The following is an 11,217-nucleotide window of genomic DNA, read 5'->3' as shown; positions in this document are numbered from 1 at the left end:
TATCCCGCTGCAATGTGGGATAATAATAATAATAATAATAATAATAATAATAATAATAATAATTTATTATTTATACCCCGTCCATCTGGCTGGGCTTCACCAGCCACTCTGGGCGGCTTCCAAAAAAATATTACGCCAGACTACATTGCATTGTTGTCATGAACCACAGTCAGTGTGTAGCTTTATAACGCCGTATTTACTTTAAAATACACACTTTCTGGGAATGTGCCAATCATGAGATTGTGCGATCATATACATCACAAACAGCGCCCCCATGCAGAAACAAAAGCAAATCCCCATTAAGTATGAGTTTATATAGCAACTTTCATGATTACTTGCTATGTTTGGTACAAATATGCACCTATGGAATATATTTTACGTCACTCATTCTATTCCAAGCTTATTATCGTTTTATTATTTCGTGGTTTTATTCTTTTAGCTTGAATTTTGGTTTGGCTGGAAATAGAAAAATACACATTTATAGTCTGCTGCAAAATAAAGCTCCTGATATCAAACTAAGGTAAAGAAAATCCGGTTTTGCATAAGCATTTCCCTTGCCATTTTAAGAAGCACTTTGCTGCCTTGCGATCTCTTATCACGGCATGATGCGACTCATGTGACTAATGGCCAGGCCAATGAGCAGCTGTTTCAACAAGGGCAGCTTTATTTAACCCCACTTTCAGTTTCAATGGTTTCTACGGAAAGTCTGCTAGCGGCATCTGGGAAGAGCGATGCCGAGAACATTTGACACAGCTCGTCACCGGTTTGTGGAGCTGCAGGATTAGACCTTCATTGATCGAGGTACGGGGGGGAGTGGAGTTTACACAAGCCCTGATGTAGTGAGATCTGATTTAAACAGATTTAAACTAAGCAGTTCTGTCTCTGATCTCGGCTATAAGGCAACCTGGGAATTAAGAAGCTAAACTTGCTTTCCTTTTCGCCACTGGCAAATGAATGAAAGCGTCGCAAACTTTCGTTTCGTGATTCCGGGGCGTGGGGTGTTTTGTTTCCGCTTTGCAAGTCGAAAGAACTGCTCCTTCTTGCTAGAAGCTTAAAATTCCCATCATTTAAGTCTAGGAATAATACTACTTTTATATGAAAGGAGACAATGACGGTATTGAACAAAGGAAGCTTCCCTTCCACTACATCTCCCTACCAGGAAAAGCTGGATTTTTCTATGTTTTACAGTTAGATAATCAACTCACTCCAATCCATTAATTTAAATGGAAGTACAACTCTCTGTTCATGAAAACAACACCCCTGTTTCAGCCCTATTGTACCGATTGATTAAACCCTGGCTTTGTTCACTGGTGGAGGAAGAGGTGTGTGGGAGAAGCGCATCGCCCCTGGCAGCGCAGTCCTGGCGGGGTGCCATCGCGGGTGTTTCGCTGCCCGTGCTGGGCGCCGCGCCCCCAGGACACGCCCCACGCCCCCAGGAGACTGGCTTTGCTAAACTGTAGTTGGAGTGCACATGCCTTTTCACTAGTACTGTAGAACCTCAGCTTATGTTACCCTCGGGTAACATAAACTTCGGGTTGCAAAAGCGGCAAACCCATAAGTGTTTCTCCGCATGTGCAGAAGCACTCTACCATGCCACGCGCATGCGCAGAAGCGGTCCCTCCGGTTGCGAAAACCTCGGGATCCGACTGGAGCTCCGGACTGGATCCCATCCGCAACCACTGTACCACTGTAATAGGAAGAATTGTGTTCCTTGTAGTATTTTTTAATGGAATGTAAAATGGAAATAATAATAATAATTACAACTCACAATTTTCCCAGATCAGGACTCAAGGTGACTTACAGATAAAATAGAAAAACCAAAAACATAGTCATTAAAAAGTAATTAAACCCTAATTGAATTAAAACAATATAAGAAGATCTATTAAAAATACAGAAATGAAACTGGTAGCAGATGGGACACACAAAATACAGGCATCACTTTACTATGCACCTGGTATAAGTTCCATTAGAATTGTTCCTACACTCACTGCTTTCCTCATGAAGGGATGTAGGAAAGGTTACCAATCCATGCTGTCTTATTTTCCTCTGCAGGCAGAAAAATGGCAGGTATCACTTCAGGAGTAGAAACTTGCCCCTTTTGCAAAAAGCCATTTAAACGGCTCAAGTCTCACCTGCCTCACTGTAAGATGGCGGGAGATGTAGACTCAAGGAATGTTTTGCCTCCCAGCAAGAAAGCTGGGAAAAAGAAAGAGCAGATCAAAAGCACAGAAAATACCTCCAAAAAAGAAAATAAGAAAAACAAAGCAAAAGCAACAACACATTCCTTGCAACCACAGGAAATAGCTGGATCAGCAAGATGCAGCCATCAGCATTCAGTTGAGGATGCACAAAAGCAAATCAAGTGTGCTACTGAAAAAGCACACAAAACTGAAGGCACAAATCAAGGAGCCTCAGAAGATGTCCGAACACAATCAGCTGAAAAGGTGTTTTCAGCAACGAAGCTTGCAAAAAAGTCACCCACAGAACAGAAAAACAGAAGTAAGCCTACCCCTAACGAGGAGGAATCTGCATCCAGTCTCACTTTAAAGCCACTGAATCAGAATGGAAAATCAACTTCAGAATCTCCTAGTGGAGCTAGCCAGACAACTAATCCTTCTACGAAACAAAGGCAAAGGAAAGAAGCATCTGCAAAGCCAGATTCTTTCACTGATAATTTACAACCTATTCCTCAGAGATTTATTGATACGGTAGAACTAGTGATAGAAAACCATCGTGTGAGGATATTGAGGAACAAGTGTGAATCATCTGTTCAGAATATCCCTTTAAATAAAGGTGTTGTGGGCAACCAGAAGGCAGGGTGCTGTCCTGCGAAACCACCATCTGGAGATGCAGAGATTGCCTTGGCTGATGTGCAGCAAAGTATTACAGAACCTGTGGGTAGAAAGAGCGCTTCAGGTCTTGAACTTTCAGGGAATATTGGGAGTGGAGAGACAAAAAAGAATGTGACTACAATTAAAGCACACACTTCCGATGGCCGTTTTATGGACAACTGCAGACAAGTCTCCAACAGTCCTGTTCAGCTGGCTGCAGGAATAAAAAGCACGATTGAAGAAAATCCTGTATGTTTCAAAGGGAAGGGCTATTGGAAAGAATCTCCAGTTTACATCAGTTTCAACTCAAAGATCTACCCCTCATTAACAGAAGCCCTCAGAGAAAGATATAATGAAACCTCTAACTACTACTTAACTAGTCTGGGAAAAGAGATTGCTTTGCGTTCTGTTGTGACTATAGGAGATAAAGGCACAGGGATGTATGTCAATCAATCATCACTCCAAACGTTAGAAATGCCTACTGCCTATTGGCCCACACCCCCTGATAGAAGCATACGCCCAAGTCCTTTGGGACTGGAGTGGTTTCCAGAACTGTATCCTAATTATCGTGGGCTAGGTTTATTTTCAAAGAGGCCATCTCAGTGGGCTACAGTCATCCCGGAAGCTAACGTACTCAGTCTCCCTTGGGAAGGCCAGCAAGGTATTTCACTATTTATTTCTAAGAGAGAACAGTTCACGCTGCTACCCGAGTGGGCTGGTTTGTTGAAGTGGTGATTGAGTCACTGTCTGCAGGCTACTCTCAGGCTGTATACACTACAGTGGTACCTCGGGTTACAGATGCTTCAGGTTACAGACGCTTCAGGTTACAGACTCCGCTAACCCAGAAATAGTACCTCGGGTTAAGAACTTTTTTTTTTTAAATGATATTTTATTAAAGTTTCAAAAGAAGTTACAAAGATGATAAGAAAGTAGAAAAAAAACAAAAAATACAAAATACAGAATAGGAAAGAAAAAAGAAACAATTAAAAATAAATCCATCTTTCAATGTCTTGCCTTTCATTTACTTGTTCCGCTGACCTCCTCACACCTCCCTTTTTTGTATTCCATTTCGAATGGTTAATTCAGCAAATCCTTTCCCTCTTTGTTTTTATCTTAATTCTTTATCTTAACATATTATAACTTTATATTTTCATCTATTAACAATCCTTTTTTTACATATTCCTTTTTAACATTGTTGCTAAAACCGCTTCATTTCATTCCGACATCATTTTAACATTCATTAATTTTACAATGTTTCTGTAGATAGTCTTTAAATTTCTTCCAGTCTTCTTCCACCGACTCTTCTCCCTGGTCTCGGATTCTGCCAGTCATTTCTGCCAATTCCATATAGTCAATCACTTTCATCTGCCATTCTTCCAGGGTGGGTAGATCTTATGTCTTCCAGTACTTTGCAATGAGTATTCTTGCTGCTGTTGTAGCATACATAAAGAAAGTTCTATCCTTCTTTAACACCAATTAGCCGACCATGCCCAAGAGAAAGGCCTCTGGTTTCTTCAAGAAGGTATATTTAAATACCTTTTTCATTTCATTATAGATCATCTCCCAGAAAGCCTTAATCCTTGGGCAGGCCCACCAAAGGTGAAAAAATGTACCTTCACTATCTTACATTTCCAACATTTATTATCGGGCAAATAATAGATTTTTGCAAGCTTGCCTGGTGTCATGTACCACCTGTATATCATTTTCATAATATTCTCTCTTAAGGCATTACATGCCGTGAATTTCATACCTGTGGTCCATAACTGTTCCCAGTCAGCAAACATAATGTTATGTCCAACATCTTGTGCCCATTTAATCATAGCAGATTTAACCGTTTCATTCTGGGTATTCCATTTCAACAGCAAGTTATACATTCTTGATAGTATCTTAGTTTTGGGGTCTAATAGTTCTGTTTCCAATTTTGATTTTTCCACCTGGAAGCCAATTTTTTTGTCCAAATTGTAAGCCTCCCTTATTTGATAATAATGAAGCCAGTCTCGCACTTTATCTTTTATTTTCTCAAAACTCTGCAATTTCAATTTATCTCCTTCTTGTTCCAGAATTTCCCAATATTTCGGCCATTTGGCCTCCATATTGAACTTTTTCTGGGCCTTCGCTTCCATCGGTGACAACCACCTTGGGGTTTTATTTTCAAGTAGGTCCTTATATCTTATCCAGACATTAAACAAAGCTTTCCTGACAATATGGTTTTTAAATGCTTTGTGTGCTTTAACCTTGTCATACCACAAATATGCATGCCACCCAAAAACATTATTACAGCCTTCTAAATCCAAAATTTCTGTGTTCTCAAGAAGCAGCCATTCTTTCAGCCAGCAAAATGCTGCTGATTCATAATAGAGTTTAAGGTCTGGCAGGGCAAATCCACCTCTTTCCTTTACATCGGTTAGTATTTTAAATTTTATTCTGGGCTTCTTGCCCTGCCAGACAAATCTAGAAATGTCTCTCTGCCACTTCTTAAAACAGTCCATTTTGTCCAAAATTTGCAATGGCTGAAACAAAAATAATATTCTTGGCAATACATTCATCTTTATAACAGCAATTCGACCTAGCAAGGAAAGCTTCAGATTTGACCATATTTCTAGATCCTTTTTCACTTCTGACCAACATTTCTCATAATTATCTTTAAATAAATTTAAGTTCTTAGCGGTCATATTAACCCCCAGGTATTTTACTTTCTTAACCAATGTTAAACCTGTCTCCTTCTGAAACCTCTCTTTCTCAATCGGTGTTAAGTTTTTCTCAAGAACCTTAGTTTTTAACTTGTTCAACTTAAATCCTGCCACATGACCAAATTCTTGAATCAGTTCTAATACTCTTTTAGCACTAGATTCTGGCTCCTGTAACGTCAGTACTAAGTCATCTGCAAAAGCTTTCAATTTGTACTGTTTGGCTCCAACCTGTATACCTTTAATCAAACGGTCCCTTCTGATCATATTTAGCAAAACCTCCAGGACCGAAATAAAGAGCTATGGGGAAATTGGGCAGCCTTGTCGTGTCCCTTTCTCCATCTTAAATTCCTCTTTCACCACATTGTTAACAATTAGTTTGGCCTTTTGTTCTGAGTAAATTGCACCTATACCGTTTTCAAAACCTTGACCAACCCCCATCCCCTGAAGATTTTTCTTCATGAAACTCCAAGAGATATTGTCGAAAGCTTTCTCCGCATCTACAAATATTAAGACTGCTTTAGTATTAATATTCACTTGCAGTTTTTCCAAAATATTAATTATATTTCTCGTGTTGTCAGACAAGTGTCTGCCCGGGAGAAAGCCAGCTTGGTCTTTATGTAAGAACTTTGCTTCAGGATGAGAAGAGAAATCGCGCGGCGGCAGCGGGAGGCCCCATTAGCTAAAGTGGTGCTTCAGGTTAAGAACAGTTTCAGGTTAAGAACGGACCTCCAGAACAAATTAAGTTCTTAACCTGAGGTATCACTGTACAGAAGTACCCTATATCAGTTTCATACAGGTTTAACAGTTACACCTTCCCCGAAAAATACCTGGGAGCTGTGGTTTCCTGAGGGTTCTTCTGAGAATGTTAGATGTTCCTACACCCTTTCAGAGAGCTATGGCTTCTGGGACCCCCTGCAGAAAGGAAATGGCTATTAAGCCAATTTTTATATAATGTAGAAGGTTGTGTCTTGCAAGCTGTAGTTTTGCCCTCACACATGTCCTCCAGTTAATTTATAGCAGGATGAATGAGGGTCCTAGCATATTCTCAGGTTGCTTTGGGTATGTGGTCATGCTGACTTTTTTTTATTCCAAAGGTTCTAAAAATCATTTCAGATGTTTAGAAAAGGTGGTGGTAGTTTGGGATGGGCTGCGGGGAGCTGTGTGAACAACGTGACCTTAGTATTGAGAATGTATCTTGGTTCCCTGGTGCAAGAAACCTGCAACGAAGAGCTAAAAATTTATTCCAGGGAATCAACTTCTTCTGTCTGTTTATTATTTCAATGGGTGTTTTTTGGTTTCGGTTTCAGAAGTGTAATATAATAGGGAAGTAATTCCTCAAGTAATCTATAGGTAGGGTAACAATATAGACTAACATGGCTACACTTCTAGATATTGTTACCAGTGTTATTTTCTAGAAAAAGAGGTACCGGAACTCACCACAAACTCCTCCCTTGTCCTCTTATAATGGCAATGGTGCCCATGTGAGAAGTTCCAGCTGAAAATAAGCCCTGAATGTTACTATAGACTGAGTACACATTCAAGTTCAGGCTCTATAGGCTAAGCTGGGAACCAGAACACCTTAGATTTTACCATGAAGCTGGTTTGCATAAATCCATCCTTCTCCAGGGAACACGGATGCAGGTGGCACTGTGGGTTAAACCACAGAGCCTAGGACTTGCCGATCAGAAGGTTGGCGGTTCAAATCCCCGCGATGGGGTGAGCTCCCATTGCTCGGTCCCTGCTCCTGCCAACCTAGCAGTTCGAAAGCACGTCAAAGTGCAAGTAGATAAATAGGTACCGCTCTGGCGGGAAGGTAAACGGTGTTTCCGTGCACTGCTCTGGTTCGCCAGAAGCGGCTTAGTCATGATGGCCACATGACCCGGAAGCTGTACGCCGGCTCCCTTGGCCAGTAAAACGAGATGAGCGCCGCAACCCCAGAGTCGGCCACAACTGGACCTGATGGTCAGGGGTCCCCTTTACCCTTTACCAGGGAACAAGAGAGAAGCCATTCTTTTCCCTGCTCAGAATGTTTTGTTATGTTGTTTGCCCTGCAGCAGTAAAACTCATCATGATAAGCACTCTGCCTGCTGTATCATTTGGCAGGCAGGGTACTTCATTGTGAATAGATCACTTACTGAACAAGCCATACCCTATCACTAGAAATGAAGCCTTTCCCAGCAATCGGATTGGCTCAGTTTCCATAGGCATCCTGGAGCCCTTTCTACTGCCAGTAGCTCTACTTGTGAAGAAGCACCCATGCTTGCAGCTTGCTTGTGAGTTAGCCAATTGATTTACTGTGGTACAAAAGGGCAAGTAGAGGTTTCAGCCTGCTGTTTTGGAACTAGAGCTCTTTCCAGATTCACGTCTAACATGTCTCACAATGTCTTGGGCCATCATGCAGAACATCACAGGGAAGCAAAGTTACTCTGAATACACTGACCTACAAACCTCACTGGTCAGTGATTCAACCAGTATGAGCTTTACTGGCTAGTCTAAATACTTAATCCAGGGTGTGCGGGGATGGGACTCTGGTGGAAACTTGGAAAGAGAGGAGTTTATTATTGCCGGGGAGGCGGGGGAAAGGATCTAGCTGTTTTCTTTCCTAGTTCCACTGGCAGAAAGGCGTCTGATGGATGTAAAATTCCAAGATTTGCCTGCTTGGCTAGCCACCCGTGACTTGTCTCTGCAGGGGATGCTTGGAGCAACACAGAGGTGCGAGAGCAAATCATGCACTGTGTCTTTCTCTGCTGCTTTGGAATAGTCAGTTGGCTGGCAGGGGAGTTGAGGATGGCTGCACAGCCCTTGTTATTATGCATGAAAAAGGAAAGACTTGATCTGTACCCTTAAAACTACTGACAAGAACAATCAAACTCCTCCTGTCTTTCTTCCTAAACAGCCTGGAATGGATACTACAACAGATACATCAACGTGAAAAAGAACGGAGTGGCTGGTATCTCCATCCTGCTTCTGGGCTGTGTCCTCAGCTATGCTTGGAGCTATCCACACATTAGTAAGGCCTTTTATCTGCATTTATCGTAGACAAGGTCACTGTTGCTTGATTTCTTGATCTTTGGTATGTGGGATTCCTGCTGTTCAAGAAAGCAACCATGCAAACTCATGTACAATGCCTTTGGATTAAAGACTTGATAACTTTTCCCCCACTATGCTTAAGTGACTGAAGGTTCAAAAACTGTTCCAAGAATGCCCTTTAATCAGAAAGCAGCTATACCCCTAATCAGTAACTATTTGTACAAGAAGACTACTTTGAGGAGTGGATGGAGGGTGGTAGACCAGGGGTGCTTTCCATCCCTGAGTTGGCAACTGATGTTTAGTCTCTGCTCTTTGCACCCAATCCAAAGGGAAAGTTCTTACAAGACGTCTGTGGAGCATAGCTGAGAAATATGTTGCTGCTGTTTTACGAAAGGCTCTCTCACTGCACAATCGTATAGAAGCTTATTTGAAAATAAGTCCCGTTGTTTTCGATTATACATATTGATGAAATGGCAGCAGAAGTATAAACCTCCACGTTTTTATAGTTTTAATTTTGGGGTTTTGTTCTCTCCCAACGATAGAACAGAAATACCGCTGACAGAAATACTGCTGGCGAAGATGCGAGAGGATGTGGTGGAAGGAGTCGGCATGCAAACAGAGTTTGGACCCTGTTCCACAGGTTTGTTCCGGGAGGAAAAAGACAAGCTGAAAATCTATGCAGAAGACGCTAGAAGTACTTTTGTCTTTGTTACTTAGGAGCAACATCTACATAAGGACTTCCATCTGGAGGCCCTTGAGAGATAGTCATCAGTCTTGGCCTAGAGCAGCCTTCCTCAGTGTGGTGTCCTCCAGAAGTTAAGTAGCTCCTGTCAGACATGAAGGAAGCTGTGATCCAAAAACATCTGGAGAGCTGCAGATTCCCCATCCCTGTTCTAGACAGACTAGCAACAACTGCAATGTCTTGTGATTGTTGACAAGAGCCAGCAGCAGTATGAACTCACAGTTGTTGACTACTATTAAACAAGCAAATAACTATTTATCTTCTACTTTTCTGAATATATGAAGTCTGCTCAGGTTGCATAAAAGAAGATGGTATTAGTCTCATGTGGGAATCTGAGTGGAATTAAAATGCAGCTGTTTTTCTTTAGGGGTGATCGGACCTTTCATACCCCATTTTTTGAGAAGAACTGTGGATCTGGTCTAGCCAAGCCCAGTTTTAATATGCTTTTATCCTGGGTATTAAAATGTATTTTGCATACACACAGCCTTTGGTACTGTGGCAGGTGAATGCATTCTTTATTTTAGGTTGTTATTAGACACAGACTCATGACATTGCTAATGATGAAACGTATTTCCTGTGCCTGCACACTTGAGCTGTCTTCACTGGAGTTTAAAAAAATATATTTAGTTTAGTCAAGGGCTAAAACTTCTCCACTTTATAACACTCACGTAAACCTTTGAAAAGAACATCAGTGCAAGGCTGCTTCTTCATAACAATAGCCTGTCTTGCATTGTTGTTGTTTAGTCACTTAGTTGTGTCCGACCCTTCGTGACCCCATGGACCAGAGCACACCAGGCACTCCTGTCTTCCACTGCCTCCCGCAGTTTGGTCAAACTCATGCTGGTAGCTTCGAGAACACTGTCCAACCATCTCGTCCTCTGTCGTCCCCTTCTCCTTGTGCCCTCCATCTTTCCCAACATCAGGGTCTTTTCCAGGGAGTCTTCTCTTCTCATGAGGTGGCCAAAGTATTGGAGCCTCAGCTTCAGGATCTGTCCTTCCAGTGAGCACTCAGAGCTGATCAGCCCTGAGTGTCTTGCATTATTATTTCTTATTTATCCATTTTCCTTCGACGGGCCATGAAGATCTAGTGGCTTATTTGTAAGAGTAAACGGGCCCCTTCCATAATTATATTGCAGGATGAAGGCTAGCACCATCCTAGATTGTGGGTGGGTTTCACCTAACAAGCCTCATCCATTTCCACTTGTGCAACAGCTTTCCATTGACATACTTGGATCTACTTCCAGCCTGCTATGCCATTTGTGTCTCTGGGTGACTGTTCAAATGGAAGAACATAAGAAGAGCACTGCTGGAGGACCCTGTTCTCACGATGGTCTACCAGATGGCCATGGGAAGCTCATAAGCAGAACCTGAGGACAGGATTATTTGTGTAGGAGAAAGTGCTTTCAGTGAATCATGTGTATACAGTCTCGGGCTTAAGAGCATTCTAGCACCAGTGAAGATGGAATGGTTTCAACTACTCCACGTTGACAAAGTGTCCCAAAGCAGCCAATAGTGCTACAGTAATAATGGATTTTAGAGCGTACTAAAGCTGAGCAGGAGTAACATCAATAATGTACTGTTCCATTTCTGGAGGAAGAAATCCATACCAATAACTAGCTAAGATGCCCTTTTGAGTAGAAGCTCGCCAGACAAAAGCGAGACGCCGATTTAAATCAGGGCTGACTCTTTTGTACTCAAGTCACAATGGATTTATAATTCTGTAGTTGTGGAAACCCCACACCTGCAATTAATTGCTGGGTCTTTATTGCAAACATTTCACTTCCAGCACTTGATGAACAGCAGGAAGTATATTATTGCCAAATTTTACACGTTCCTGTGAAACTTAATTTGACTGCTTGCAATATAAATCCTGAAGATTTTCCTAGCTTTTTGGCTTGGGGCTGCATTTCTTTTATAAGAACAC

The 11,217-nt window shown here is 41.8% G+C and overlaps 1 protein-coding gene across 1 annotated transcript; it reads left to right on the top strand.

Moving 5' to 3' along the window:
- The first annotated feature begins 135 nt into the window (after positions 1–135).
- MTNAP1 (mitochondrial nucleoid associated protein 1) lies at positions 136–9,547 on the top strand. Its single transcript, XM_083599066.1, is given in 5 exon segments — positions 136–801; positions 2,053–3,492; positions 8,128–8,224; positions 8,226–8,233; positions 8,418–9,547. Coding segments are annotated over 4 exon segments (1,680 nt in total). The 5' UTR covers positions 136–801; positions 2,053–2,060; the 3' UTR covers positions 8,561–9,547.
- Positions 9,548–11,217: the final 1,670 nt, after the last annotated feature.

The sequence above is a fragment of the Podarcis filfolensis genome, assembly GCF_964270895.1.
Source record: "Podarcis filfolensis genome assembly, chromosome: 2".
NCBI lineage: Eukaryota > Metazoa > Chordata > Lepidosauria > Squamata > Lacertidae > Podarcis > Podarcis filfolensis.
Note: the sequence above shows the minus strand (reverse complement) of the source record. Positions and strands in the feature narration are given on the sequence as shown.